Genomic DNA, 27,641 nt, shown 5'->3' with positions numbered 1-27,641 from the left:
ATTTCTCCTCCTTACACGAGGCACCACAACAACGTTTCACCAGGCAACGCCGGTCAACTGCTGTTTGTGTATGAGAAATAGGTTGGAAACTTCCTCATGTAACACGTTGTATGTGTCGCCACCAGCGCCAGCCTTGTGTGAATGCTCTGAAAAGCTAATCATTTGCATATCACAGCATCTTTTTCCTGTCGGTTAAATTTCGCGTCTGTAGCACGTAATCTTCGTGGTGTAGCAATTTTAATGGGCAGTAGGAAAGTCAGTGCACACCATCACACCAGGACCAGGGAAAAGATCACGTTCGACAAAGTTCTTGGTTGGTTGGTTTGGGGGGAGGTGACCGAAGAGGTAGTTCGTCAGTCCCATGAGATTAGTGGAGGATGGGGAGTCGGCTGTGCCCTTCCAAGGAACCGTCCCGGCATTTGCCTGAAGCGATTTAGGGAAATCAGGGAAAACCTAAAACAGGATGGCCGGACGTGGGTTTGAAGCGGCATCCTCCCGAATGCTAGTCATTGTTCCTGAGTGTATTACTTGTTCCCGGCTCTTGCCGTATGAGGGTACGCCCAGCTTCATCCAACACGAACGTTCTGGTTGCCCTGGCGTTATGGTGAGGCATATATATTAGAATACTGGCCTTCAAATCTGTGAACACGGTGCACTCACTCTAAGTTACTTTATTTTCTTCTTCCCAATATGCATGATGTCAGAGTGACCTCGGTGGATGTAAAGCTCCACCGCATCGAACAGCGCTGTGTTAGGAGCCTTCGGAAGGAGAGAATATTCGAGAAATGGGTTGTCCCTCCCGTTCTCCAGACCTAAACCACATCCTGCATGTTTGGGTTGCGTGGGGAGACGTATTTCGGCGTGTCCATATGTTTCAACGACCAAGCCCCTTCTGCATACTGTAATTCCCTGGGACCATCAAGAATGAATCGCAGTGAGCCCTGCGTAGTTATTTTCTTCGAATTCAGGCGTCGTTTCTTTTCGTCTCATTGGGTATTTGTTTCAGTTACGTTCTGTACTATACCGTAGCAATGTTTCCTTTGCATAGTCCAAGTCTCAGTGAGCTATGTTACTTGGCAGTGACACATCATGCGGAAGTTCTTTCGTTCTTAGGTTTTGCACACCAATGCAGTACACTGGGAAAACGCATAACTAGAGCTTATCTGTATCACTCTCGCTTCGCAAATGTAATTGTTTTATTTTCTACGCATATAAAAGAATTAAAACATAATATTCAGAAAGTTATGACAGTAGGCTTGAAGATTAATTACAGTGAGACAAAAATAGTGTACAGTTAGATCTCCAGCTGAAGGGTGATAACAATTAATGTTTCAGTGACGAAAACAATTGATGGATCTGTGCACTTTGGACAACCAAAAGAAAAAAAAAGAATACTTGGATAGTTAGAATATATAAGCATGAGGATAAAAATTTCTTGAAGTTGATTTGGTAAATTTGTGTATTTAGAAGTAAATTCCCACTGTACCTTCAAAGATCTTCTACGACCAGTTTGAACTTTCCGTACTAACTTACGAAAGTACAATATGGATGTTATTTGCTCAAACAGTTTAAACATTGGTTGCTCAACGATAAGTGAAAAGCTGCAGGTCGAGTATAATAAAGTGGACTATTAACATCAACAATAACAAAAGAGACAATACACCTCCTGATCCATGCTCCAGAAATACACTTTGTAGTGTTATAGATATTCTATTTCGTATATTCGTTGTATTGCTGGTAGGTCTGAAAGTCCAGCAGTTATACTACTTCTTCGTTCGTTTTAATTCTAGAGTATGTCATTAACACTCCTCTTGGTTTTGTGATCGTAAAATAACTTGACGCTGCTTGATCTTTCCACGTGGAGAGATAGCTAGAAAAGTGCCCTAATGGTTGTGTAGCTACACTTTCGTTCAGAAGGAGCAGATTTTAAATAACGGTCTGTTCATTCACAATTAAATTCCCTATAGCATCATCAAATCTTTTTAGTCACGAGTCACGGTGGGTGAACTGAAAATGATACGATTTACACCTTATTCAGAGTGTAATCCAAGCAAACATTATGTTCATAATTGCCTTGTTGTCTGTTTTTGAGAGACTGAGTATGTATTTCCATACGAATGTAAGGAGTTCTCGTGCGACCATCACGATTTAGAAAGTGTGTGGATATCCTACATGCACTTGGCACAAGGTGGAATTATTCTTTCAAAGTGATCACGGCCATGGTCACATGTTACCCATAGTTTGTCAGTGAATCGGTGTTTCGTTAAAACTTATCCTTATTTGTGGCTTTTCAACTTCTCTCATTATCTGTGTTTCAATGTCTTAGAACGCTTCTTTCCAGTTGTTTATCTGAGAATAAGTGAGAATTAATGTATATAAAGATGGAAAAAAGTATCTATGATTAGTAAAAATGTTAGGACGTGAGTTACTGTTTCATTTTAAAATAGTTAGTTGTTTATATAATCTTTCTTGTCTCCGTTCAATGGAAAATAATTTCAATCATTGGAAATTGCGGCTGCATAAAATGTGACGCGGAAGTGTGTAAGTGGAATGTAAGTGGTAAGTTTGCTAAAAAAAAAGGTAAAGTAATATATTTTCAATGGGAGGCTGAGAATATAATGGGTGATTTCTGGATGTGTTACTTACTTGACGTTAATTCTGAAGTTTCCGGTACAGCAATATGCTCTCATCTGGTGCATAGGCTTTACGTTCACTCATGGTTTCCTCACTCTGGGATGTAGATTTATTTTCTCTACATGCTAGAGTTGATTGCATTGTGTTCTGAAAGTGAGGTGGCATTGAAATGTATGCATGGGATTATCTGGTACACGCAAAACGCTGCATGCTGCAGCTCACAATATATTTCTAAAGAACACTAGAGAATATAACAGTCATACTTTATTGAAACACATAGACAGACAGACAAAACAAACAGGTAAACAGACAGACAAACGATCTTGGCTTCAAGCGACTGCACACTTATTACGCCAATGAGTAGCGCAAGAAGACTGGTGAAATGCGGTATGTAGTATATGTGGACTAGCACCTGTTAACAATTGAACCACAGAAAGGCCATGTCATATAAACAATGTTAAAATCGAATGATAAACATTTTAAAATATTTGTATATATTTCTCGAAATGTATCAACGGCAATAGCACGACTGGCCTTCATTGTTCTCTCAGGCTAGTGATTGAAGTGAACAGTCTTGTGCACCCGAGACTTCAACTTGTAGTAATTGTCCATAGACTGCAGAAGGCCGTGTGTATGCGTGAGCATTTCATCAGTCCACGTACGCTACCTGGCGAGTTTGTTATTATTCTGTGTCCTTGTCATCGAGTATATCACAGCATGTCTTCTGAAAGTCAGTTTCAAAATAACGGCTGTTAATGTTCGCTCGATTGGTAACGTCTGCAGTCACGTGGGACGCTGGGGGGGATACGTGAGTGTGAACATCAGCGCTACGAGTATTAGCAGTTCATATAATAGATTGGTGGGATCACACGTAGTCTCATACAGCACTCTTTTCCTCAGAAACTGTGACAGACACTTGTGCTCTTAGCTACGCGCACATTCCAAGTTATCTGCAGAGATTCTTTTTCTTCCCTTCTTTTTCCCTATTTGGATGAGATAGTCTATAACGATTTGTACAACAAATGGTAAACACTGACACGTAGTTCTCGGTCTCAAGAGATCCAGTGAACAGAACGGTCGCAGGCAGCAACGACCAGGATCCACTCGCCACAGGGCGACTCGCTGTACAAGTAGGGTGCGTAGCCGCGGTCCGGGACAGCCTGCAGAGCTGCGCTGGTGTAGCCGACGGCAGCCGCCGACGGGTCGCTCTGGCAGCGCCGCGGCGCGGCGCGGCGGAAGTGGGGAGTTCGGGTTGCCGCTAGCCACTGGCTGACCAGACCTAGGAGGTGCGGGGTCATGGGGCGAGCACCAGCAGCAGGCACAGGCAGCCCGCCAGCGACAGCGCGTGCGCCGCCGGCGAGTGGTGAACCTGCCCGCCGTGCTGCATCGCCGCTGGCAGCTCCCCTGCACACCGCACAATGCAAAAAGAATGAACACCGTGACACCTTGGTCGTATCATCTAAGAACAGACGTACTGGATTTACTTATGATTTAGTTACTCGCATGTTATGTGGCCTCATCATTGGTCCATTAATAATGTGGTTTGTCTTCCAGACCATATGTATGGCCAGCATGTTAATTTTGAAATTCTGATTGCATAGATGTGATGGCTTCTGTTTTTAATGTGCGCGTGTATTGTATTTTGTGTCCACCCCGATAGCTGAGTGGCCAGCATGACGGATTGCCGTTCTACGGGCGCGGGTTCGATTCCCGGCTGGTTCGGGGATTTACTAGGCTCGGGGACTGGGTGTTGTCTTCATCATCATTTCATCCCCATCCGGCACGCAGGTCGCCCAATGTGGCGTCGAATGTAATAAGACCTACACCACGGCGGCCGGACCTGCCTTGTAAGTGGCCTCCCGACCAATGACGCCAAACGCTCATTTCCATTTCTATTACATAGTGTATTAAACCGGGGACCTAGAAACGACGGAGAGACTTATTTCCGCCATAGCCCTCAGTGGCTCACAACTCCACAACAGGCCACAACAGTCCACCCAGCCCACCGCCACCCCACACCGAGCCCAGGGTTACTGTGTGGTTCTGCCCCCAGTGGACCCCCCGCCCCCGGGAACGTCTCATACCAGACGAGTGTAACCCCAGATGTTTGCGTGGTAGAGTAATTATGGTGTACGCGTACATGTAGACATGATTTATTTAGCATTTGGCGCTACACACATGGTTTTCACATATTATTACATTATGAAATTATATGATAAGATACACTATAAAGTACATAAGTGAAGGGTACACATTCAATTAAATATAATAGATATACACAATAAAAAGTAATATCACAGCAGATATTTTGCGTTACACAAGTGTTCAAATTCTGATGTCCATATTGGCGATCCTTTCGAGGCAGGGCTGTGTGGCGTTGAAGAAGTTAGCCCGACTACCCTGGTAGGCTCTTAATTCACAGTCCTGGGCGATGCGCTGTATTGTTTGATTAGGTGCTCCACAGTCACAGCTAGGGCTGGGAAGCTTTCCCCACTTCTGTAGATTGTGTGCAAATAGTTCAAAATGGTTGAAATGGCTCTGAGCACTATGGGGCTTAACTGCTGTGGTCATCAGTCCCATAGAACTTAGAACTACTTAAACTTAACTAACCCAAGGACATCACACACATCCATGCCCGAGGCAGGATTCGAACCTGCGACCGTCGTGCGGTTCCAGACTGTAGCGCCTAGAACCGCTCGGCCACACCGGCCGGCGTGCACATAGTCCATGTCCTGTTCGGATTCTGTTTAGGCTTTTCCATAGCTGTCGTGGAAGTTCAAAGCCCTTAGATTTCTCTGATGGACAGATAAGTTCACGGTTGTCAGGGGTGTAATCTAGCTCGCCTCCGTAGAAGAAGTCCACACGTGCACCCTGGGTAATGCTAAATGAGCTAGAACGATAGCTGTCGCCAGACTCATCTTCTCTAGAGGATCTCCTGGCCTTGCGCACATGGAAGCAAGCCTGTCAGATAATGGCTCCTGCAGGAGATGCGTGACAAGAAATATCGGACCTAGCCTCCGAATTTTCCAACTAAATATTGAAGGACTAAGCAGAACCAAATGCGAAACTCTGTCTCGAATTCTCCGTGAGAGGAACATTGATGTTGTTGCTATACTAGAGTCTCATGTAACTAGTGTGGCCGATCTTAAGGCAAGAGGCAGAATACCAGGATACGAGATTCGTGCAGGGGACTGGAACGCCTTTCCGCTCGGGAAGCACAGCGTTAGACGGCGTGGCTAGCCGGGCGGGTTTGGTTTTAATGTGTTTCATAGTCCAAGGTGTGTAATGGTTACAGTCCATTTATTCATACGTATATGTAATTTTGAATGGCTGGCCAGAGTCGCCAAGCGGTTCTAGGCGCTTCAGTCTGGCAGGTTCGAATACTGCCTCCTTGAACCATAATTTTTAATTAATTTTATATTTTTGTGTTTTCTTTTGTTCAATACATACGAGCACTTTTAGAGTGGTTTGTTAGTCAGAATAATTTTCTGACACTTCATGAATAGATGACTTTGAGTTAAGCTCTACAGTCCGCTGCATCCTCCTGGGATAATTAAACAGTTGTTCTAGTGTGTTATTGTTTCATGGCAGTGCACGATATATGCATTATGCATATGTTATGATTATCCTTGGTGTCCTACATTTGATACTGTGACAGTCTGGGACATTCATTTTATGTACATGATATAAGCATGTCCCTCAACGGTTTACACCTCAGCATTTCATATTTTGTCAAGATACATAGCTGTATTTATATTGTCATTTTGACAGCTTGCCATACTGACATTTAGCGTTTGTTGAGGGCTACTTTCTCACAGATGTGTACATGTTATCCATCCTGAACATTATCTTGAGTAAATTTCTTTTATTTCACGTCTATGGTCGCAAATTTGTTGTCATCAGACTGCCGGTTTCGGTTTATAATGACAATCTTCAGATGTTTTTTATAAAAACATGTCCTAATGCAATGAAGCCATAGGACAAGTTCTTATAAAACAGATCTGAAGGTGGTCATTATAGACCGAAATCGGTAGTCTGATGAGAAACAATTTGTGACCATAGACGTGAAGCAAAGGAAATTTATTCTATATTAGGGTCACTGTTCAATTCGCGTCCATGTCGCAACTTGTGAAATTATCTTGAGTTCTGTACATTCAGTGTATGATATGACATAGGTCATTCTCTACATTTCGCCACTTGAGACGTTTTTGGACATTTATTTTGTACGTACGGCATAAACATGCCTTTATTCGGTTTTCAGGTTAAAATTTTACTACTCTGAAGTGAGGGTGTTCTTGTGCAAGGACTACTTGCACGTAGATACATGTTTCTTTGCTTCACTTATTTCATACACTTATCATTTCCTACACTTAGTTTTGTAATTTAGTAGGTTATTTCAGGAATGTGCAGTCAATTTATCGTCCAACTGGCCAATAAAAATCATGTAATATTTAATTAACGAAGTTAGGCCATAATGAATTTCCACTCTATACGTTGAACAAATATACTATTTATTAATACTTAATGGTGTACTGAAGTTTTTTGAGAATGGATGTATCTGTTGGTTTTATCAAATGATTCTTATTCTGTTTCTAATGTCTTTTTAGTGCGTAGATAGTAAGTTTACGATGCTATAATTACTGTTTATGCGTACAATTCTGAAGATGATGCACTGAAGCACCGAAACTAGTAGCCTGACATCTACATCTACATGCAAGTGATTACTCTGCTATTCACAATAAAGTGCCTGGCAGAGGGTTCAATGAACCACCTTCCAGCTGTCTCTCTATCGTTCCACTCTCGAACGGCGCGCGGGAAAATCGAACACTTAAAATTTTTCTGTGCGAGCCCTGATTTCTCTTACTTTATCGTGATGATCATTTCTCCCTATGTAGGTGGGGGCGAATAGAATGTTTTCTCAATCGGAGGAGAAAACTGGTGATGAAATTTCATGAGGAGACCCTGTCGCAACGAAATCGCCTTTGTTTTAATGATTGCCACGCCAACTCACGTATCATGTCTGCGGCACAATCTCCCCTACTTCACGATAATACTTTGTACTTTTTCGATGTCATCCGTCAGTCCCATCTGATGCGGATTCCACAGCGCACAGCAATATTTCAGAATAGGGTGGACAAGTGTGGTGTAAGCAGTCTCTTTAGCAGACCTGTTGCACCTTCTAAGTGTTCTGCCAATGAATCACAGTCTTTGGTTTGCTCTACCCACAATATTATCTACTTGACCGTTCCAATTTAGGTTACTTGTAATTTTAGTCACCAAGTATTTAGCTGAATTTACAGCCTTCTTATTTGCGTAACTTATCGCGTAATCGAAATTTAGCGGATTTCTTTTAGTACTCATGTGAATAACTTTACACTTTTCTTCATTCAGGGTCAACTGAGACTTTTCGCACCATACAGATATCTTAGCTAAATCATTTTGCAATTCGTTTTGGTCATCTGATGACTTTACAAGACGGTAAATGACAGCATCATCTGCAAACAATCTGAGACGGCTACTGAGATTGTCTCGTATGTCGTTAATATAGATCAGGAACAATAGAGGGCCTATAACACTTCCTTGAGGACGCCGGATATTATTTCTGTTTTTAGGCACGCAGTTTAGTCAGAAGACGCTCCTGAGGAACCGTGTCAAAAGCCTTCTGGAAATCTAAAAATATGGAATCAATTTGACAAACAATGCCGGTGGCACTCATTACTTCATGAGCATAAAGAGCTAGTTGTCTCTCGCAAGAACGATATTTTCTGAATCCGTGCTACGTGTCAATAAATCGTTTTCTTCGAGGTACTTCATGATGTTTGAATACAGTATATGTTCCAAAACCCTACTGCAAATCGACATTAGTGATATGGGCCTGTAATTCAACTTTCCAGTCTTTAGGTACGGGTCTTTCTGTGAGCGAGCGGTTGTATATAATTGCTAAATATGGAGCTATGGTATCAGCATACTCAGAGAGGAAACTGACTGATATACCATATAGACCGGAAGCCTTGCTTTTATTAAGTCATTTAAGCTGCTTTGCGACCCCGAGGATATCTACTTCTATGTTTATCTTGGAAGTTGTTCTTGATTAGAATTCAGGAATATTTACTTCTTCTTGTTTGGTGAAGGAGTTTCGGAGAATCGTGTTTAATAACTCTGCTTTAGTGGCACTGTCATCAATGACTTCACCGTTGTTATCGCGCAATGAAGGTATTGACTGCGTCTTGCCACTGGTATTCCTTACGTATGACCATCATGTCTTTGGGTTTTCTGTCAGATTTTGAGACAGAGTTTCGTTGTGGAAATCACTGAGAGCATCTCCCATTGAAGTACGCGCTATACTTCGAACTTCTGCAAAACTTTGTCAGTCTTGGGGTTTTTGCATTCTTTTAAATTTGGCATGCTTTTTTCGCTGCTAGCACTCTTGCTGCCCTTCTTGCAGATGTGTAAGACCTGGGGCAAGTGTTTGTTCGAGGGATCTGCCTTATAGTCTCCTTAACAGAGGTGCTACTTCAGCTGAAAATTCTGTGTAGTATCTGACAGATATCCAACGGTCTCAGGGAACTTCTTCAATTTTAATGATTTCAGTTATTTTTCGTTACCACTAACACCTACATCATTCATTTTGCAGTAGTGCGTGAATTAAACTGGGAAAGTGTTTCTGGATTTTCCTTTGTCATGGACTATTTCCAACCGAAGTTCATCATTTCCACTATTGCTTTGTTACCCTTAATTCCAATTCATGTGTCAAATGCGCCTCTCGACAATAACTTTGGAGCCACTTCATCCTTTACCTGTATCCAGAATATGGAGGGGTTTTGTGAGAAGCCATGCGATACGATTTTGAAGACTTCACGCAATACCTTTTTGACAGTCAAAATGCATTCATTTAGAATATCTCTAAGTACATCCCTACGTTGTGGACATCATGTGCAGTAACAGATGCTTCTTTGGAGCAGAGATTGTAGGGTCCTTCCCATCACGAACTGCTCTAATAAGTAGATAACTATTCTGTGTATGGTCAACTATTTTCTGAACTTCAACCATAGGTCTTTTACAAAGTCTGAAGTTCCTACTTCGGATGTAAACGTACTTCCTTCTTTATATGTTTACTGAACATGTTTTAATAGCCCCTTGTACGGTGGTTATCATAGCTCAGCCAATTAAAAGCAAGATATTGGTTCAGTTAACGTTAGTGCGTCCACTACACTTCCTCATAACGGCTTGAGGAATCATTTAATATTATTTCATACTGTCAAACCTCTTCTCAGCAGCCCTAGACACCCGATGTTAAGTTCGGATGTTGATGGCGGCAACTTCACGGCTTATGTTGCCTTTTATTTCTTGTGTGTTGATTCTTACATAGACCTTACCCTTCAAGTGACCCCCACAGGAAAAAGTTACATGTTGTTATATTCGGCAAACGTGGTGGCCATAAATGTTTGCTAAAAGTTCGTTCCTCAGTGAAGACATCAAAAGTGCCTCTTGGGGCAGTTCACGTGTAGACTTATTCGGTCTCCGAATAATTCTTCGCCAAGTATCTGCAATAACTTCTGGGTGCGATGTGAAGGAGCTCTGTCGTTTTACATTTTGAACACTTCCGTGGGGCGCCAATTTTTGTACAGAATCTATGCTGCTCTCTATGCTTGCAGTCCAATATCCGTATGCTTGAGCCCTAAAATTTCGTGAGTTTCCTTTATCGAACCTATTTTCAGACATGCTTCCACAATTTCAATTTCTTTTTTTTTTTTTTTTCAGAGAAAGTAATTTTACAAACCACGAAGAGAAACGTCTCACTTCACAGATGAAATAAACTGAAATGCTGACTGAAGAACTATAACAATCGCTTAATTCTTAAAATTGTCCATTGTTGTAGCTAATTATTTCAAAAGTCGAAATACTGCATAGGGATTCAAAATGGTTGGGAGGGGTGGGACATGTTTGGGAGGGGGATAATTTTAAATGCACCACCCTTTATAATTTGACTAAAATAATTAAGAGCCCAGCTGAAAAAAAAATGGTTCAAATGGCTCTGAGCACTATGGGACTTAACATCTTAGGTCATCAGTCCCCTAGAAATTAGAACTACTTAAACCTAACTAACCTTAGGACATCATACATATCCATGCCCGAGGCAGGATTCGAACCTGCGACCGTAGCAGTTCCGCGGTTCCGGACTGTAGCGCCTAGAACCGCAAGACCACCGCGGCCGGCCCAGCTGAAAAGACTTTTAACTTGCTGCAAATGAAGATTCTAACTGGATACATAGAAAAATGAAGTAACATTCCAGAACTTCTGAGAAACTGTATAACGCATAGAGACTTGAGTTTCAGTGAGGCAAGATTAAGAATAAGAAATGTAAGTTACATTTGCTTCTCGTGTATGCTGCATACGAAGCTGCATACTGAATTTTTTCAGCCGTTATTTATATATAATCAGACTCTACCCATTAATGTGACAATACTTCACCCTATTCAGAACGGTACATTTATTTTAGCAACGATAACACAGTATTTTAGAATGTATGATCTTGCCTTATGACGTCCCAGTAAACCCCTAATTATTTTAGTCTAATTATACAGGCGAGTACGCGCGCACACACACACACACACACACACACACACACACACACACACTATTACACGCACAAAGATACAGACGCGTTAATATACAAAAATCGTTATACGGATGTCCCTTTCCCCACAACTCTCCCCACCTATAGCGTGCCCTCTCCTCTACTTTCCCATAAAAAGAGCTGACACTGTAATTTACACGCAGCACACGCTTTTGTGAGGATAGAGTTTAATATATGTGAACAGGATTTCGAAATAAAAACTTATGTTCTGAGGAGTTCCTTATAGACAGGGAACCGAAAATAACAAGGTGGTTTCTTTGAAATGAAGATGGCCGATTTTCGTGTATAAAATTTCGTAATCCGAACCATTTCTTCTCACTAAACTGTGCAAAAACACATTGTATGCAGTTTAGAATTTTGAAGAGTTTTGCACCAATATATGCCTAAAATATGACGACAAGCAGATAGAGGAAGTTAACTACTTGCTAATAAATTCAGCCGGGAGGAACGTACCACATAACCGCTGAAGCGCTTAAACAAATCTCTGTTTGCAAAGTTCATGTTGTCAGGTATAAGTGATATAAAAATAAAAAACTTATCATTGTTTTACTTTCATTCCAAAATGTCATACGAAATTATTTTTTGGGTAACTAATCAACCAAGAATTACTTTCCGAGTTACAATTGTATGATGACAAGAGCCTCTATCTGTGTGCATTTGCTAGTGAGCATTCATTCTGAAGTAAGCTAAATGTAATCTGGCTGCTATCTTTAGCCATGGTTTGGGATAATTCTTGTTTTGTCAACTTCATATATGACAAGAGCCGCTCGGCTTCGGCTAATCTAATGTACCATCATGTCATGTCCCACCCCTTCAGAAAATATATCAAACAAAGGTCAAGGGCTAATAAACATTTGTTTTTCCGCTGGTTGGTTGATTTTTTTAACCTCTGCAGGTTTACACACTTTCTGTTTCGTAACCATGTTAAACATTCTCTAAAAAATATTTCATGAGGCAACTCGAATAGTAAACGGTTCTGAAAACGCACTTGACCTTTTAGCAAGAAATAATCCTGATCTAACAACGAGCATCAAAATTGACTCAGGGATTTGTGGACACAGTGTTGTCGTAGTAAGACTGAATACCGTAACTCACAAATCTACTAAAATTAAACGAAAAACATGTTTATTCAAAAGAAGCAGATAGAAATTCGCTTGACGCTTCCCTGAAAGAGAATCTCCACTGCTCCCAAATTAACAGTGTAAGTACATACAAAACGTGGCTTGAATTCAAAGAAATAGTTGAAGCGGTTGAGGGATTTATACTAAATAAATTAACGAACGACGGAGCTGATCCCCCATGGTACTCAAAACAGGTCAGAACACTGTTGCAGAAACAACGAAAAAAAGCATGCCAAATTTAAAGAAACGCAAAGTCCGCATGATTGGTGAACTATTACAGAAGCTCGAAATTTAGCGTGGGCTTCAATACGAGATGTTTATAATAGTTTCCACGTAGAAACTTTCTCTCGATACCTGGCAGAAGATCCAAAGAGACTTTTCTCATACGTTAAATATTCTAGGGGCAAGACATGCTCGATGGCTTCCCTGTGCGACGTCGAAATTAGCAGGGTCGGTGGAGCAGTTTATTAGTTTAGGATTTATTCCACCTGACTACCATTATGACTAAACCGAATGCTGGAATGTGATATAACAGGAGTTGAATACTGTTATTAATGTATCGGTGCGTGTGGTTAGTCACTTGAGAGCGTTGGTGCCACATAAATCGTATGAGACCGGCCGCGCAGCGGGCGCTACGTCCACTGACGTTTGTTACGTATCGTAAGCACCACAGAGCACGAATTATGTTTCTCGAATATGTTAGGCTCTCAAAGATAGTCCTCCTCTCCCGCTCTCGATGCTACATACTCTAAGCAATCTTGGGAAGCAACAAATCTACGAAGTAACATTGTAAAGAAAAATAGTGTTGTGGCAAATAAGAACTCTGGAGGGGGAGGAGATTAGTGTTTAACGTCCCATCGACAACGAGGTCATTAGAGACGGAGCGCAAGCTCAGGTTAGGGAAGGATGGGGAAGGAAATCGGCCGTGCCCTTTCAAAGGAACCATCCCGGCATTTGCCTGAAGTGATATATGGAAATCACGGAAAACCTAACTCAGGATGGCCGGACGCGGGATTGAGCCGTCGTCCTTCCAAATAAGAACTCTGACATACCGTGATAAATAAAATATAATTCAGAGGCGCAGTGTCCTCCAATAAGGCACATGTTACAGCTGCAAGGGATTGTTATTACAGTGATGTTTGGCACCTGTAGTTAATCAGAGAGCACACAAAATGACAGAATATCGGGCTAACGTCTTCCCTGACGTGTCTTATGATGATACATCTCTCATTTATGTTCGTAGATTACCTTCACAAGGAATCAGGCCCTATCCTTCAGAAAAATGCATTATACTCTAGCCCCTTCTAGAACCATCTGTCTTCTCTTTACGTACATAGAATTTAGATACCGGTTTCACTCAGAGTTAAACAATTAATTCTGCACTGCCACGCCGGACCTAATGATGCAACTACAACAAACATTCACACGCCTGAACATTACCACATTAAATTAGATTCGTGGCTTGAATTCAAAGAAATAGTTCTAAAGCGGTTGAGGGATTTATACTAAATAAATTAACGAACTCGACTCTGCGGCCACCTTCCGTACAATAAAACCTGGACGATTAATCGGAAATTCACGCCAGCGCCGAGCCATGCAAGAAAACACTTACCCATCGCAATGGGACTGCATCTAGATTGCGATACGCAGTTCTACCGTTGTTCTAAAGTGCATCACAGTTCCATTGAGACTTCGTATCACACAATCAAAATCACTGCCTTGTATACGCTTTTACTGGCGTATTAAATTTCGGAATAACTTGTCACTACTCAACTGCTGTTCCAGACACTCGGAGCAGTGCCTGAAAAGCCATTTGTACTGTAAAAGTACTTACTGACCGAATAAAGTTAGCATTTCATCGGAGTGGTCAGATACGGATCTGTCCATCATGAAGCACCCAGAGCAATTCGCTAGAGCGAAAGCGCCAACACCAAAACGAGTGCTCCTGTCCACTTTATTCGTACTTCCGTGTCGATGTGTTATCACGTCGTTACTCATTTTATAAACTAATGAAAGAAATGTCATGTAAGAGAGGAGATCGTTTTCTTAAGCCCTGTCCTCAATTACGTGCTTATGATTACATTTAAATTATATTTTTCATAAACTGAAGAGTTAAGAACAAGTGACACTATTTTCTCTCGACGCTGATATCTCGCAATATTGCCATCGAAGCTCTGCAGGGCGGATTTCCCTCAGCATTCACAATGCCGGCCGCTTTCTGGTACCAGAACGGTATTATTACGCTGAAATTGTTGTAGAAGGTACCAGAAGCCTATCATTTTCCCTCACAACCTGTGCGCCTTCTCACTCGAGAGTACTCAGAGCCTTCTATATCGATCATTGGAAGTGTGCCTCCCACTGCCTTCTGTATACTCTCATTATATTTTCTTTGATTGATAACTACACTGTATTAATTCACGTCTCCTTACCGGTGGCGTGAATAACCTTGGTTTCAATATGTGTGTTATTATTATTAAAATTATTATTGAAGTCTTTAAATAAAATTGCAAAATAGAGTGGGTATAATTATAGAGTATTATTTAATGTAGTCACTGCAATACAGCTGACAGTTCTGCTAGAGCAGACTTATTAAACACAGTCTTCCTAAAGTCCTTCACCAAAGAAGACAAAATAAATATATCAGAATTCGAATCAAGAACAAGTGCCAACATGAGTAATTTAGAAGTACATACCCTCGGAGTTGTGAAGGAACTTAAATAACAACTTAAAAGCAAGTCTTTCAGTCCAGACTGTACACCGATTAGCGTTCTTTGAGAGTATGCTGATGCAATAGCAGCAAGCCTAACAATCATATACAACTGGCTGCTCGATGAAAGATCCGCATCTAAAGAGTGGAAAGTTGCACAGGTAACTCCAATATTCAAGAAACACAATAAAAGTTAACACTAAATTATAGGGCCATATCATTACCACAGATATGCAGCATGATTTTGGAATGTATAGTGTGTTCTGACGTTATGAACTACCGCGATGAGAACGGTCTATTGACACATAGTCAAGACGAATTGAGAGAACATGGTTCTTGTGAAATACAACTAGCTCTTTACTCCAATGGAATTTGATTCCGTACTTCTAGATTTCCAGAAGGCTTTTGGCACCGTATCTCACAAACGGTTTGTAATCAAATTGTGTGTTTGTAGAGGGTCATTTCAATTATGCGAGTGCATTCGTGATTTCCTGTCAGAGGTGCCACAGTTCCTAGTAACTGACAGAAAGTCATCGAGTGAAGTGGAAGTGATTTCTGGCGTTTCCCAGGGTAATGCTACAAAAATGATTTAGGAGACAGTCTGAGCAGCCGTCTTAGGTTGTTTGCAGGTGACTTTACCGTGTAGTAAAGTTATCAGAAGATCAAAACTAATTGCAAAACTATGTAGGTAAGATATCTGTGGTGTGCGAAAATTGGTAGTTGACCGCAAATAACGAAAAGACTGAGGTCATCCAGATGAGTGCTAAAATGAATCGATTAAACTTTTGTTACACGACAAATTACACAAATCTAAAGATCGTAAATTCAACTAAATACCTAGGAATCACAGTTACGTACAACTTCAGTTGGAAATAACACACAGAAAACGTTGAGCGGAAGGCGGACAAAAGACTGCGTTTTATTAGTCGAACACTTAAAAGAACAAACAGATCTACTAAAGAGAATGCCTACACTACGCTTGTCCGCCCTCTTTCGGAGTACAGCTGCATGGTGTGGGGTCCTTACCAGATGATCATCGATAAATTTCAAAGAAGGGCCCACGTTTTGTTTTATCGAAAAATAAGGGAGAGAGCGTCACAGACACGATACAAGATTTGTGGATGAACATCACTAAAGAAAGGCGTTTTCCATTGCGGCAGGATCTTCTCACGAAATTTCAATCTTCAACTTTCTCCTCTGAATGCGATAGTATTTTGTTGACGCCGACCTACATAGGAAGAAACGAACATCATAATAAAAGCAGGTAAATCAGAGCTCATACAGATAAACACAGTTTTCCTTTTTTTCCAAGCTGTTCGAGAGTGGAGGAACAGAGAATTACTCTGAAGGTAGTTCGGTGAACCCTATGTCAGGCACTTAAGTGTGATTTGCTGATCAGCCATGTAGATGTATTTATTGTGTATTGTTGTGTTTATGACGTTTCTCCATTCTAGAGAATCTATACATTATGGGTCTCTTGAAACGAAAAGGATATCTGATGTAGAATAAAAGGTCGTATTATTTACATATTATGTCAAGTTTTATCAATATGACAGTGTTCTGATGCCAGAAAATTACCGTACTAATGTAATAAAACATAATACGTAAAGTATATGATATTTTATATCGTGAAAATGGTTATTAACCTAAATCAGTAACTGTAACGTGGGGCATATAGAAATATAAGTATCATGGTTTTCGTAAAATAGTTTGGTGATGGATCCAGAAAGGCAAAAAGGGATGCAGATGGGCACAGTAAGCGTAAAAGTACGTAGAAGTTGGTGATTCGTTGCAGCACGTTACACACAATTAACGTGAAGAAGGCGAAGCGTATAACGTGCTGCTATGATACACTACGTACATTAGAAAGGTCAACACATAGAACTCAAATCATTACAAAAATGGCCCCAGGTTTTTAAATTCGTCACGACGACTAAAGTAATTAAAAATAAAAGGAAAGTTATTGTTATGTTTCACATATAAGTAAAAACTGGAAAATATAAACAAGGAAATACTGTCGTAGATATTAGTAATAGATAAAAATTCACGTAATTACATCAATTATATTCACTTCACTTACTACAGCATGACTTTATGTTACGGATATCATAATTTAGTATTAAACACATAAACTTGTGATCGCTCAGGTTTTCTCTTCACGATTGATTAACAGTATGCTTTGTAGTTTTGGACCAAGTAGTTGATTCCATTTTGTACGCAGAGTTCATTTTATGCGCAATATTGATTAGGAGTTGAGAGTCTTGCTGTTGTATACTCGCTGCCTGGACTCCAATCAGGCTATAAACAATTATTGGTCTCGCGTAGCTATTTAGCGCCGAGTTTAATTCCCGACGCCCACTGTCCCTTTTGATGTTTTTTGTTTCTCAGAGCTCGTGCTGATATTCTGTGAAACGAAAATCCTGTCAGCGTATTCCAGCTCTTAGTGGATGTGATGCCCGACGACATTTTAGTAAACTGAGTGACAGAACCTAAATGTTATTTAAATGTAAAAAGTAAAAAAATGGAAAAATGATTGGGCAGGACACACAGAAGCACACTTCTAAACACAATAAAACTTGCTTGGTTACGAACATTACTAACGTAGGTATAGTGATGAAAACATTAAGTTGGAGCCCGATTAGTGGAACTGACAGAGGTTCAACCGAGGTGGGAAACTGCACGTGGAAGGGAATGTTACACAGGACGCAAAGATCTATGGCGCGTACGCGGGAGAAACCTGTCAGGCAGACAGCTGCTTACTCACATCCTTCACGTCCTCACTGGAAATAAATCAGCTTCAGCGTCAAATACAAGAACATAAAACTTGCCTGTGGAAGCTCACGTGTCTCACTGGCGGGAAATCGCTGGAACTGAGTCGAAAGATTCGAACGAGAATACCGCGCGTCCCAATCCGGATAGTGGTTATCGTGAAACAGGAGGCACCACGGAACTCAATGACACACGGAATAAAGTGGGTCGTGGTATTTAAATGGATTTTCGGTTCGCCATAAATAAACGCACAAAGCCTGCGTCTCGCAGCAGACGTGCTGGCGTAGCTGGGGCGGGCATTACGGACAGAGCCGGATCTCCACTCAGCCGGCCGTGCTTTAGCCCTCTGGCACCAGCAAACGCATCACCCAGTGTTGGCGAACGGAATACAGGCAGCAGGACTCACAGGAGGAGGGGGGGGGGGGCTGCTTTACAGGCAAAGATATGGTATACAGCAGTTGCGCCGTATTGGTGGGTTGCCCTTCTACTACTGTCTGCACAAGTAGGCGAATGACGACCAATTTGCCGAAATTGTAAACATTGTTGACAGCGGTGAGCGTCTTTACACCACAGGCGACCATGACGTTATTATCCGAGAGTACGAAATTAATTTTTTCCCGAATGCATTCGCAGATGGTATGCAGGCACAGGTGCAGTTCTAGGACCCAAGGACTCATTTCTTCTCCCTCCCCCCCCCCCCCCCTCTCACCCCAGAAATATATTACTAGCCATCACCTTCAGTTTTAACGAGCAAGAACTTTTTAAATGTAGTAACAATATTTTATTAAAATCGCATTAAATGGTTTAAAAATATGATCTGAAATACTTGCAGAGATGCTGAAAGAGAGAAGAAATCTCCTTCATGAGAGAGTGTACCACTTGATACTTTCAGTTTGGGGGAGAGAAAGGATGCCGGTAGAATGGAAGCACTCAGTCATCTGCCCGATCTTCCCTATACTTAAGAAACGTGACCCAATGAGGTGCAGACCCTACAGAGGAAGTACCTTACTATGTACAGCTTATAATATTTTGAGCATTCTGTTGCTGAAGCAGCTAACACCACGTATCAATGAAGTTTTTAGAATGGATAAATCAATCGTAGGTCCCTTACATCTAATAAGTGTTATCAAAGAGAGGGGAATTTCCCAGAGATGTTCACTGGCTTTTTTGAGGACTTCTAAAAAGCACATTATAGTGTGAAATGACTAGTACTATGGTAGGGTCTGGAAAGGGTACAAGTTCCCAAAATATTGTTGAAACTAACACAAACACATATACAAAGGACAATACCCACGAAGAAAGTAAATGGACAGATGTCCGAGGTGATTTCCTATTCTGTGCAAGGCTTTACATTTCAGAGTAGCAACAGCAACCAACTTCCTTAAATACTTGCTAGATTACACCAACCTCTGTCTTCTCCTACAGTTATTACACTTCACAACTCCCCCTAATACCACGGAAGTTATCCCATGATGTCTTAAACGATGTCCTATTATCCTTTCCCCTCTTCTTGTGAGTGGTTTCCATATATCCCTTTCCTCGGCAATTCTACGGAGAACCTCCCCATTCCTTGCCTTACCAGTCCACCTAATTTTCATCATTCGTGTGCAGCACCACATCTTAAATGCTTGAATTCTCTTTTGTTCCGGCTATCCCACGGTCCATGTTTCATTACTATACAATGCTATACTCCAAACGCAAATTCTAATTATGAGAAATTCCCACCTTAAATTAAGGCCTGTATTTGACACTAATAGACTTTCATGGCCTGGAATTATGTAGTTTTAGCAGCACGCAATGAGGAAAATTTTGTTTAGATGGGAAGAGTGTTAATGGAGTAGACAATGAGAGCAGGACTGAAGATAAATGTGGATAAAACTAAATACCTCTTAGTGAGCTGAGGGATGGATGGCAGACCCTTAGATGTTGATGGCAAACTCTTTGAAACAGTAAAAGAGTTCAGATGTCTTGGGGAAGTACTCACTGAAGGGAATGAGGGAGGAACGGAAATAATGGCCAGTATTCAAGCAGGAAGTAGATCAAGGTTTGCACTCCGAAAGCTGTTCAAGTCCCGCCTTCTATAGGGATTCACGACGATTAATATCTATGGGACTGTAATACAACCAATGGTCGTATACATAACAGGAACCTGGACATATACTCAAAAGCTGTAAATAAAAATCCTGGCATTTGGGAAGGATGTTTCGACAGATTTTTGGACCAGCGAAGTTCAGAGACGACTAGAGGGAAAAAAGCGAACCCCAGGAGTCGTTCAAATTGCTAGGGATTGTGGAAATGATTAAAGGGTGGGAGACTGAACCGCTATGGGCATGTAATGCTTCAAGAAGGCTAGATCACCATGCAGATGGTGGTAGAAAACATCAGAGGTAACGGACCAATGGGAAGAACACAGCTGTCACGGACTGAACCAGGTTGGATATGAGTAGGAGGCAACTAGCTGGAGATAAATACATGAACCTAAGAAGATGGAGAAGGCTGACTTACGAGGCCAGAGACCGACTGTGGTCTGTGTGAACAACCTAGTAAGTAGTAAGTAGGTATGTAATCTGTTCAAATCAGTGTCTGGCACATCGCTTCAGAATAACTCCGAGAAATTACAGTTTGGATAAATGCCTATACTGTAAACTGTTTGTTCATAAATCTGAAAAGTACTTGCGTTACGCAATCGAATTAAGACCTATCGCGTAATAGCAACGAAGTTTCACGACTTTGACAGCGTCATAGTGAATGAGCACATTTCCCGGCTGAAATGTTTCTACAGCCACTGGGGCGGCAAATCAATCACCGTTGGTTAACCCTCAGGAACGCAAACGAAATGTATAGTGTGTTAAATGAAGCTCGTAATTTTGCAGAATTTCTTGCCATTTTTGAGGCTCTCGGTTCTCACGATATTATATTCTCCGAAAGGTAGCTGGAGAAAATGAAAATTTATGAATGTTTCTGGACGAGGTTCATGTCACCAATGATTCAACCCGCCCTCCCCCACCTCCTCGGATACACGCCTACGCAGAGAGGACAACTGTCGACATCCCTCTGTACATGTTCGAATTCTTTGCAGTATTTTCCCATTGTGTTCACGACGTTTGATATTAGTTGCCGAAAGAAATATGATCCTAGCGCGTTTTGGGATGACATATCTTGGAATGTTTTAGTGTTCTCTTCGACTGCACAACACCGTGATGAAACGGTGTGATATTCACACGGCGACTGGATGTATCTCTGACCAAAAAAAGTGTCACAGACCGACAAATAACACTCTCCTCCAATAAGGATTTTGTACACAGGCATCGTGCGTGAATTACCATTTCATTCGCATTTTCCCAATAGATTGAGAGTTGCAGGGCCTATCCGTACTGGTAGACGTATGTCACCGTCTCATGTTTTAAATGACACCGAGGAGATACTCCCCGAAACGTGGCATCTAGGCGTGATTCAATTGACTGATCGTCGTTCACGTATTGAGATTATTTCACATCTTCTCTCGTATACGCACCCACAAAATTATGTTTGTTTATGTTGAGGAACAGCTGTAATCCTTTGCACTAAGTTCTGTACATCTATTAACAATTTTCTAACGACGTCACCTACCTACATACTGATGTTTTGTCTCAGAGCAGCTTCATAGAGCCGAATAAACTCTCTACCAGGTCATACGTGTATATGGTGAACAATAGGGGGTATCAGTCCTTTTCCGCCCTACCTGATTGCCTCTGAATACTAGTTGCCTTTGTTGATGTCCATCTGAAAAATATTTCCTTACCAGTAGGCTTCTTTATCGGCCGATTATAGTCTTAAAGTTTAATTTTTATGTGAGCACCAGTAAAAAGATCTTAGTGAAAAGTGCAGACATCTCATCCACATTGTAAGCTAGCGAAGGACGAGTGATGTTCATAGCACACTCAACTGACACAAACACACACACACACACACACACACACCCACACACACACACACACACACACAAACACATAACATTTTAATTTTTATATTGCAGTATTGATACCACTTTCCTGGAAATAAATTAAAACAGTCTCAGTTCCCGCTTCAGACATAGGTTTCCGGGACGTTTTTCCTGGTTCTCCGACGAATGCCAGAACTAGAAATTAGCTCCCAAATGTTCTCAGTTGGTATGCCCTGTGCCCTCCAGTGTCATTACTCGACCAGCGCGATCTGCCTCTACGTGTACCGAATGGAAAAAAGGCTCTGACGCTGCTTTTCGATTCAGACGGTGGCTCGCTATTAATAACAACACAAAAAGTTCAGTTTGATGTATCGTCAACAACTCACTTACGCATCTGACCGAATGTCCCACTAACGTTATTAAAAGATATCTATATAACAAGAACTACAAGATTAAGAAAACATTCTGTCGCAACTACCTCTTCCATCTCGTTAATGAAGAGAGTAAGTTTACTTTAAGTGATGCTAGATTGCGCTTATTGAATTTACACTACCCAGCCGAAAGTATCCGGACACTTATTAACGGCCATTAATGTGGGTTGTGTCCACTCTTCTCGTTTATAGTGGCCTGCGCTCTATATGGCACACTTTCAAGAAAATGTCTGAATATCTGTGAAGGAATGATGGTCTATATTTTTCTCAAGAGCTTGTGGTCCATGGTAGCATCTTTGACTAGTAATTCTTTGACTGGCCCTCAAATGTCCTAGATCCCGTGTCTGAACCACGCCACTGCTTACCTTCTGAATAAAAATCATCAGCAAATTGCGGCCGAAGACTTCCGGTATAAGAATTAACAATCGTCCTGCCAACAGCCATATCTAAGAGGGCGAAGGAGCGGTCAGGGGTTCAGGGCGCTCTCTTGCTTCTGGGATGTGAAGCTGCCCCTAAAACGCGGAAAAATCAGAACTCAGGAAGGACATGAGGATGCAGAAGACAATAGAAACCTCTGCATTAAAGAAACATAACCACAGAACATAAGATCTATAATTGAAACGTATCATGATGATTTCATCATTAAGAAAAGTTCCGGATTATTCCATCGTTCTTATCTTCAGAAAGGAACTGGAAACGGGGAGGCGGCCATGAGAAAAAGATGGCATAACCAACGAAAGAGCAATAATGTAGGAGTCAGAGTGCGGTAGGAGAGATAGAATATCTGAAAATATATGTGCAAATGCGTTTTCTAGATATGAATTTAACTCCATGTTCTTGCTGGATCGTGGAACTCTGGCTGGTCAATATCCAATAAAACAATACCAATCGCCGTTATATAGGTTTTATTTTTATTTCTCGCCTACCACTTTCGACGATACATTACGTCATCTTCAGGCCTGCTGCAGTCGAGTAACCTTCGTGTTACAACATACACTTTTAACCGGTCTCGTAACGATTCCACTGGTATGCGTGCTCCTTGGACACTTGTTTACGTTTAAAAACAGTGGGAGACCATATCTAAACGGATCCATGAACGGGTCTAAATTTTAAAATTACAACTAAAAACTTAGAGTTATTCTTTAGAACAGGAAATGGCCGTACATACTGCAAAGATATACATAGTCTCATGGACGAAGTCCTGATCTATGGCGACTGTACGTTGATGATTCGAACATAGATCTTCAAACAGTACTTACACAACAATAACTACAAGCTTTTAAAGACAGTTGACATTTGTATTAGAAAACGAGAAGTGAAACGCATGTCAATCGTTTATGAAATGTACATTAAATCCATATAATTCGCTGGAGAACTATTTAGCGTGGTGGATATAGCTTCGTCATAGTCAAGAGAGCATGTACGATTAAACCAAGTGAGACAAGATTATTTTCACCTCATATTGGTAACTAGCAAGTGTGTCTTGTCACGCGTTCAACAGAGTTAATTATAGGGGGAATCCTTTAGTCTGAAAGAAACAGATACAGTTCTAAGACAAATTTCACAAGCTGCGACATTATCACGAATAAAGCAGTGACCCGTGTATACAATAAGTTTCCTTTAATTTACGACTATAGTCACAAACGTTTTATTAACAGATTACCTGTTTCGGTCTATAATGAGCATCATCAGGTCTGTTTTATAAAAACAAAGTCCTAAAGTACTGCAGCCAAAGTGGCGTCGTGAAATGACTGCTGAAGCTGCATGTAACATTTGACTATGCCACTCTGGCTGCAGTACATTAGGACTGTTTTTATAAAACAGGTCTGATGATGGTCATTATAGACCGAAACCGGTAATCTGTTAACAAAAAGTTTGTGACCATAGACGTAAATTAAAGGAAAATTATCTATGACAAATATTAAAGTCTGTTCCAAATAGGTTAAAATACGTTTCTCCAATTGACAGTCATCGGGAAAGAAAAGTGATGTTGCAGAGAATACACTAATCGTCTTAATTTTGTATGAGATCTCTATGCTGTACCAAAATGAAATACCGTAACATCAACTACTGTCTGGTAGAATATCACCGGGAAATGCTCTGCAACCAACAAACCGACGTATTTACTGTGGGCGCATAAAGAAATCAGAGTGAGGGGAAAAGCTTACCATTCTACGATTTATATAATGCTGTGTAGTTTACGGATTAAGAGAGATGAGAAAATTGAAAAGTCGACTACAAAAAAACCGTATTGTATGACAGCTTGGGTTGAGAATGATATGACAGACATGGCTTTGAACAGTCAAATGTCATTTAAGGCATCTGCCCCCTGTAACAAAGAGTAACAAGTCAAACTTTTGTCGTTGATCGTTTGTATTTTGTGGAAAACAGTTATTATTCTAAAGTGATTTGTGATGTAGCCTTTATTGCTTTTTTATATTACTCGTACTTCTATTTTATTTTTGCTCGGCCTTTGGCACTGCTGAACCATGCAGCCATTCATACGTCTTGAAAGCCACGCATACAGATACGTCTACTATCTGTGAAACAAAGAAGGGACAATGTTGCCTTGATCTGGAGTGGAACAGAATTTTAGTCGCGGAGTTTTTAAGGAGGGTGAACGCATGATATAGTGCAAATTATACAAATCAACAAAGATAAGGATATTTACAGTGAATAATAGCCGTGATGGTCCCATTTGAGCAAAGACTAAAGAAATTATTTGAAACCTACATGTAGCAAGGATGCAAAAGAGAAGGTAACTGAAACAAATTTAATGTTACGAAACAAGAGAAGGCTTTGTTAATCGTCAGAATATGTTTAAACATCAATGCCTTCAAATTGTAATTATGAAACAGAAATATAAACCTGCCGTAACACAAAAAATACGTCTAGCATATTCGATTGTTGTTCATAAGCTAGTGGGACATGTAGAACGGACTGTGAAAAATATTATGGGCTCACCATTATACGGCTAGAGCATTTTATGTGAGAGTCTCGAGCCAGATATTGAACTGCAACAGCGAAACGCTGAACATACTGTGAGGTAGGCCGTCTACATTTTATTAAAACTGCGCTTCTCTAATCCGATTGGTTTATGATGATAAAACCTGAGAGAACGGAATTCAAAGTGAACAACTTGAATTATTGCACTAACGCGATAGTCAATAAATATTAAATTTCATTGAACCAAGGCTAAAAATCGATGTTGTTAAACAATTTCGGGTCGTTAGTCTAACACAATGGGCCGAACCACGTAATTTGTTGATTCTCACATTTGAGTTACTGAAAGTAAATTACTGTTCGTTGATAAATAACGTTAATGAACTCATAGTGCGAGTAAATATTGCTTGCATAACATTTGTGATTCAATACTTGCAATTTCGTAAATGTGTGACGAAACCGACACAATAAATTACTAACGTCAGGAAATCCTAAAAACGTTAATGTTAATTATGACTTACATAAAGTGCGAAAATTTTTGGTATTTTTGGTTAGGTTTCACCGTGAACATTATGAAGGTAAATTTGAAATTGCAAATTCCTGTGTACATAAACATTTATTCTCCTGTCCACTACAAGTTTCTAAGAACTGTACCTTTATCTTCAGATGAGCTTATCACAATTAGAAAAGAATAAGCAATTTGCATCTCCCAATTTTGTGGACAACATATGGCCTTGCCGATGACAGCAGACGAGATATATTTTTTTGGACAAGACCGAAACTTCTGCGGATGTTAACAGTGCTTAGGTGAACATTATCAGTAACTGACCCCGCAGTTGTCAGACGCTACATTTCCGCTAATGTTACCCATTTTGCGTAACAATTTTAATTACCATTTTTTATAAATTTGATGTTATGAGTGTGTATATGTGTTTGCTGCTGATGGTGGTATTTTCTAAATGTTTGCCTTTTTTCAATTAGGATGGACTCTGGTTGTCTGGTGCTTACGTGGTTAAATTGGTGTGTTGTTTCAAATTTCCGAATTAATTTTGAGTATTTGATGACGTCACAGTCAGTAGCGTGTATTTAATTTTGCCGCACGACGAGTCATGTTGTTAGATAAAATTGATGTCAAACGTAACACAGAATATTAGAGCCGTAAATCGTTGTGGTTGTCATCTGACCATACTGTCATAAACGACGTTGTTAGCTCCATCTAATTTAACTTGTCGCTACAGAGAGTAATTGCAATAAGTGTTAACATTGCTCAGTGCAATTAGCGCAGTAAGGGTCTATGTAGCCGAGGCTCAACACCCTTTGCTGATATTGTAGTTAGAAACTTTTGGCTAGTGGAGGAATTGTTAAGGAACATACCATGAAATGGTCAAGGAACACGATTTAATTTTATGTCACTCAACTGAAGATAATTTATCTATTCCATTTGTTGAGTTATATGGAGAAGCAATTCCTTACCGTCTGGAATTATTAACATAGTACTTACATATTCTGATGTTTGGGCTATTAGGGGAGAAAGCTGTACTTGGAAAACTTTTCGATTTCCGCTTCTAGTAGCTGCGTGACAGAAGTTTAATATAGTTGCTTATTCCGTTTTTAAATGATACGATTCGCATTATGTGTGACGCAGTCTTTTTCTGAAATTGAATAAAAAGAAAAGAACCTCCCAAAATAAACCTTTCTTCAAAAGTGAGAAACTGTTCCAACGTAGCATACAACATCGTATTCTATTTTAATAATATGTTCATATTTACAACCCTCGAATCGAAAAAATCTTGTCAGTAATTTATGCAATAGTCCGTGGATTACACTACTTATTTCGTATGGACCAATGATCAGAAGGAGAAATCAAATTAAAAAGCAAAATGGAAGCCCTGTTACAAGTTAAAAACATTTCCCAATATAACACAATTTCCGTGTTCTAGATAGACGTTAAAGAAACTCAGGACATTGCAAATGTCACGTGTTCGGTGGTACAAGACATTCCATTTCAAGGTACAAGACAGTACACGTCCGACAGAGTAAGGCTTAACCGATCACAAGTTATGTAACTAGTTTTGAAAATACACTGAATTTTATTCGTCATAAAATTCTGTAACTAGAATTCCTTAACGGAGGAATTAACAATAATATCCAAATAGCTTTAATATATCACACAACACTTAAATGTGTAGAACTCGCAATCTTTCAAAATGCTACACAAAACACGTCCTCAAGTCTCAAAACAACAAAAACAGTAGAACATTCCGGAATCCGCTTATGGCAGTTTCTAGCTCGCGTTTCTTCATGTAAGTATAAAATCAGTAACTAGACAAACATTGCCCAAGAAATTTCATGTGTTCCTAGGTACAATATCCTTCATTACAACACTTTCCCCTACTATTTAAACTCATAGGTTTGTTCAGTAACAGCAAATACGTCGCACATCGTGACGGAACAAGGCAGTGTTATACCCCGTCAG

General features: G+C 40.5%; 1 protein-coding gene across 1 annotated transcript in view; it reads right to left on the bottom strand.

The window, feature by feature from the left end:
- Positions 1-3,789: 3,789 nt before the first annotated feature.
- LOC124622298 (zwei Ig domain protein zig-8-like) overlaps positions 3,790-27,641 on the bottom strand; it is a 909,359-nt gene continuing 885,507 nt past the window's right edge. Inside the window, exon 6 of the mRNA XM_047147970.1 lies at positions 3,790-4,038. Within this exon, the coding sequence (XP_047003926.1) occupies positions 3,929-4,038 (110 nt within the window). The 3' untranslated portion in view covers positions 3,790-3,928. The remainder of the gene's footprint in view (positions 4,039-27,641) is intronic.

The sequence above is a fragment of the Schistocerca americana genome, chromosome 7 (assembly GCF_021461395.2).
Source record: "Schistocerca americana isolate TAMUIC-IGC-003095 chromosome 7, iqSchAmer2.1, whole genome shotgun sequence".
Classification (NCBI taxonomy): Eukaryota; Metazoa; Arthropoda; class Insecta; order Orthoptera; family Acrididae; genus Schistocerca; species Schistocerca americana.
The sequence above is the reverse complement of the archived record's forward strand: the minus strand, read 5'-3'. Positions and strand labels throughout refer to the sequence as shown.